At 53.8% G+C, this 5,319-nt stretch overlaps 1 protein-coding gene across 1 annotated transcript in view; it reads right to left on the reverse strand.

The window, feature by feature from the left end:
• Window positions 1-5,319, reverse strand: part of FLNB (filamin B) — an 86,533-nt gene that overhangs the window by 6,720 nt on the left and 74,494 nt on the right. Inside the window, exons 40-41 of the mRNA XM_004702534.2 lie at window positions 3,723-3,855; window positions 928-1,104 (exon numbers count right to left, since the gene is read on the reverse strand). Of these exons, the coding sequence (XP_004702591.2) occupies window positions 928-1,104; window positions 3,723-3,855 (310 nt within the window). The remainder of the gene's footprint in view (window positions 1-927; window positions 1,105-3,722; window positions 3,856-5,319) is intronic.

Raw genomic sequence — 5,319 nt, forward strand, 5'->3', positions numbered from 1 at the left:
TGTTGACCATAGCCTTGGTTATATTGACCATAGCCTTGGTTATATTGACCACAGCCTTAGTTGTGTATGACCCACAGCCTTGGTTATGTTGACCACAGCCTTAGTTGTGTATGACCCACAGCCTTGGTTATGTTGACCACAGCCTTGGTTATATTGACCACAGCCTTGGTTATATTGACCACAGCCTTGGTTATATTGACCACAGCCTTGGTTATATTGACTACAGCCTTAGTTATGTTGACCACAGCCCTGGTTGTGTATGACCCACAGCCTTGGTTATGTTGACCACAGCTTTGGTTATGTTGACCACAGCCTTGGTTGTGTATGACCCACAGCCTTGGTTATGTTGACCATAGCCTTAATTATGTTGACCACAACCCTGGTTGTGTATGTATGACCCACGGCCTTGGTTATGTTGACTACAGCCTTGGTTGTGTGACCCAGAGCCTTGGGAACCCACAGGGCCAGGTCTACTCTGTCCTACAGGGGTCGTTGTGAAGTAGACTGACTTGATCGAAGCAGATTATCAGTGTAGAGTGTGGCTGAACTCAATCTGTTTTGAGTTTTGTGAGGAGGAGATAGAAAGTGGCACATATACAGAGATGATGGAGATGGCACAGACATGTGGCACAGACAGATGCCACAGCACATGGAGACCACCAAGGGACAGAAGCAGAGGAAAGACCAGGACCTGAGAGAGAGAGAGAGAGAGAGAGAGAGAGAGACCCTTCCCCTAAAGCCAGTGCCCTGGATTTACACTTCTTGCTCTGGAAAGACTCCTCTTTGGTCAACATCCCCCTCCCCCCATGGTGCTTCTGTGGCAGCAGCACTGGAGAACTAAGTATCTACTACATGGCTTCCTCGGGGCAGGCAGGGCTCCACCTGGCTATGTCCCTGAAGACAAGAAGCAGAGAGGTCGCATGTTACCTGTGGTGCCGCCCTCGAGCCCCGCGCCATAAGCAGACACCAGGGCGGGGTTCCCCGCTTGTCCAGGCTCCCCGACACGCACTTTGAAGGGGCTTCCAACCACGTGGCTCCCGTTGAACTTGACGTCGATCGTGTGGATTCCGTTCTCGTGGGGGATGAAGCGAACGGCATACTTGTCTGAATCGAGAGAAACCAAGGCTCACACTGGGCCCCTGGTGCTCTTTTGAGTTCCATGCAGACAAAGGACAGGTGGCCGAGCTCCCACCCGAGATGGGGGACCTTGAAATCGGGAGTGGGACAACAGCAGATCCAGCGGAAGCCCACCCAGCACCCAACATGCTGGATTTCAAAACCAAACCGTTTTACTTGGGTCTCCCCAGCCTGTGTAAACATGTCCAAATCTGAGTTCACTATTTTTTGGCAACCCAGGACAGCCGTGTGCCCACGTCTTGCCTCGTGAAAAGCTCAGTGCTTGTGAAGTTTCTCTACTTGGCTACAAAAAGAGGGGGAAATGGTTCCAACTGGCAATAGTGCTCCCTTCGTTAAGCTCAAAGCCAGCAAGTGCTCCCCTGGGACCGGCTAAAGCGTTTTGTCAGGCATATGGGTCACACAGACTACTATCCTGAGCCCCTGAACCCACCACCAGACCATCCCTTCCTCCCCAGGAGCCTTGCCATCTGGTTTCAACTAAGCTGCTCTCTCCCCTTGCCTGCCGGGTCATCCCCTCAGCTTCTCCGTGGCTCCTCATCCCCTCCACCCTCTTCAGAATCTGCTTTCCTCAAAGCTCCATGAGCAGGTTCATCAGGAAATCACTCCTCCCTGAAGCTGAGCCCATCAGCACAAGGCACTTCCTCAGCCACAGGAAGTAACTCCTAAACGGACCCCTGCCCTTGTCCATGAGAATGAGAGGGGAAGTTTGGTGGATATTTCTGGGAAGAGAGCATCTCAGAATCCAGACAAAACCTCTTGAAAAGAGGCTGCCTTTCCTCTAGGGTGTGGAGACGGGATGTCAGGAGCTGCTGCGGCCATCGTGTCCCCAAGAGGAGGGTCAGCCTCAGGAGACCCTCCAAGCTAAAGAATAGAGACACTGGGGCTCTTGTGTGGCTGAATCAAACCAGCGTTGAAGCCTGCCACGGACTGCCCTTATTTTACTAAGTGGTCCTCCTTTGTTGTCTGAGTCTGCTGAAGTTGGGTGTACTGGGATTTGCTACATAGTGGTGACAGACTGGGCAGCAAGGTTAGCAGTTCAAAACCACCAACCACCCCGTGGAAGAAAGACGGGGCTTTCTACTCCCACACATAGTGGCGTTCTCGGAAACTCACAGGGGCGGTTCTACTCTGTCTCCTGGGGTTGCTCTGAGCGTCGACCTGATGGCAGTGGGTTGGGTTTGGGGAGTGACCTTAGTGCTTTGGGCTGCTAACAGAGAGGTCAGCAGTTTGAAACCATCCACGGTTCCTTAGGAGGAAGACGAGGGTGGGTTTCTACTCCGGTAAAGACGTGGTCTCGGAAACCCACGGGAGCAGTTCTACCCTGCACAATCAGCCAGCTGCGAGTCGCAAACCACCAATGATGGTGAGTGGGTCATCTTAACACCTGGCCCTGGGGCTGAGGACAGTAAAGCTCAGTGGGTGTGGACCCCAATGCCACGGTGCTGCTGTGTTAACATCCCCGTGTGGCTCTCTGGAGGGACTCCAAACCTCAAAATAAAACAGGCGACTCTTTGTCCACCCTTGGCTAGGAGCATCCCCGGCCCCAGTCTCAGCGCTGCTCGTAGCCGTTCATAGGAAACAGCCTCTGTCACCAAGCACACCGGCTCTCTGGCCTCAGCCCCTCCTCGCCATTCCCCACCCTGCCGTTTCTGTCTGCTTTCTCTGCACGGCCCGGGTGTTCGTGCTCTTCTACGACAAGACTGACTGCATCGCGGCCCTCCACACGGTCCCCTTCTCTGGGTTCCCCTGCCTTTCCTGCCCAGTGGGAGAAAGATGCCTGCCAGGTACCCCGGGCTCAGATGTCCACTCACTGAACCCCCAGCACAGGTTCAACCAGGACAGCGACCACAGGGCTCCTCTCGGGGCACCAAGGCCCACCTTGAAGCCACCTCCTCTGAGAAGCCCTCCTGACCTCACGGAGGCAGAAACCAGGGTCAGCACTTGGTCACCACCTGGCGTCCTCACCAGGGCACTGCAGGCTTGGAGCCAGGTGTGCCGTCAGACTTCAAGGGCTGGCAACACACATCGGCTTCCTGCGGAGCCTCTGGCCCCTAGTAAACTTTCACTGACAAAAGAGTCTCTCTGAAGTCAGCTGACTTTGGAGAACTCCACACACCAAGTCCAGGGCAGGCAGATGCTGACTCTCAGCGACCCTAGAAGACAGGGCAGAACTGCCCCTGTGGGTTTCTGAGACTGTCACTCTTCAGAGGAATAGGAAACCTCGTCTTTCTCCCAAGGAATGGCTGGTGGTTTCGAACTGCTGACCTTAATGGTTAACCACCAGGGTCCTCTGAGGTCAACAAAATCTGTAAGGCTTAGCCTAACTAAGATGGAAAATCAAGATGCATGTCATGTGAAAAGAAATGGAAGATAGAAAATAAAGCAATATTTGTTGGGGGGTCGGGGGCGGGCAGCACTATCTGTCTCAGAGTCTGCCCTTCAATGTTATACACTGATTTGTAAATGGCATCGAGGGGCAGCCAAGGGCAGTGGGAGCTGGCTGGCAGTGCTGACTCCGGGCCGTCTCTGCTGAGATGCACACTTGCTCGCTCTCAGAGATCCGCATGCTGGGCCCTCGGGCTTACCTGGCTCCAGTTCAGACACGTGGCACTCTTCCACGGCTCCCGAGGGGCTGTGCACCTTGGCATCGATCTTGCCCTTTGCCCCATTCAACCTTATAGCAAAGGATGCTGGCTGGTTAACTTTTAATCCGGATTCCTGAGAATTTAATACATTGGACAAGTTATGGCCCTCGGTGCTCTTGGTCGCTGGGACGCCATGATCCAGCCTGGAACTTGGGGCGACAGTTCGTGGGCACACAGACCTAGGAAGCTTTTCCACAAACCATCTGAAAGTGGAGGCGCAGGTGGGCCATGGCCACACCTCTAGCATGAAGCGTATTCCAAGGTCTTGAGACCAAGAAGGGTACCTCTTGAGTTTAGAGACTTGACCCTGTGGTCAAACTGACTGTGCTCTCAGGAACCCAAGCAAGAGCTTCTGCAGAGGCTGGAAAACCCAGCCTCACCCAGGTCCCCAGGAGGGCCCAATCACACATTCACTCACAGAATCTTACACGTTTTGTCTCAAGATTAGGAACGGGGAGAACTTGTCATACAATGCCCAAGGGTTACAAAGACAAAGGAGACAGCAGGGCAGCACAGTGGTTAAGAACCAGCAGGACCTGGGCGATCCCAGCCAGGTGTGGACTTTCCGAGACTGGCCCTTCTCGTCTGCAAACCGGGACAATAGCAGCAACTCTCTCGGAGCGCTCAGCACACGCAGCCCGGCCCAGACCCGGCAGGCCTCGAGAACGCCCGCTTATCCTTAAGCACCGATGTCCACGTGGCAGCGGTCAGGGCTGACAGGAGCACCGGGAGAAGGGAGCTTCTGCTCCTCACTGAATCCATTTCTCTCTCTACTCGTTTTGGAATCGGTATCGCCTTCGGGGAGCGGGGGTGAGGGGAGATCCGAAGTTTAGAGCGGGCAATCCTGAGTGGCGAACTTTGACAAGCCAGCAGTTTGGGGTTAAATGTGGAGGGAGGGGCAGTCCTGACGTTCCCACAGCGCCAGCACAGCTTGCCCCATAAGGTGCCAGCAAATCCACTGGGGCTCTTAGGATGTAGACTCTTAACTCGTGTGCGGGCAGGGCCCAGCAGTCCACATTTAGTCCATTTGCAGACCGTGCCTAGTCTGCGAGCCCAAGGAAAACATCCCAGTAGCAAAGCCCTGAAGTTGTGCTAACAGGGCAGTCACTAGCCATATGTGGCTAAGTGTCTTAAAGCTTAAGTGAATAAAAACCACACACAATGAAAAATTCAGTGCCTTAGTCACACGGGCCACACTTCAAGCAGCCACGCATAGCTATCAGCTACTACACAATGGGCAGTGGAGATATGGAACTCTGCCAACATTCCAGAATGTTCTATCAGAAGCAATCATCTGGGGAGGGAGAACAGAACACACAACACAGAATCAGCGTGTCTGTGGTTGGCAAACCACCCCTGCATCTCACCTCCCCCAGATATTTCTAACTTTCTAAAAATCCCTAAGAGCAAGACAAAATGGCACTCGCTCCTAACTGGCACCCGATGTTGGCTGGGCACGCCTCCAATATCTCTGATAACTCATATACCTATTGCTCCGCATCAGGGACTCCAGGCAGCACCCAGCGGTGCTGACTCA

This window comes from Echinops telfairi, unplaced genomic scaffold (genome assembly GCF_000313985.2).
Source record: "Echinops telfairi isolate 266 unplaced genomic scaffold, ASM31398v2 ScPeMD7_31;HRSCAF=116, whole genome shotgun sequence".
Taxonomy (NCBI): Eukaryota; Metazoa; Chordata; class Mammalia; order Afrosoricida; family Tenrecidae; genus Echinops; species Echinops telfairi.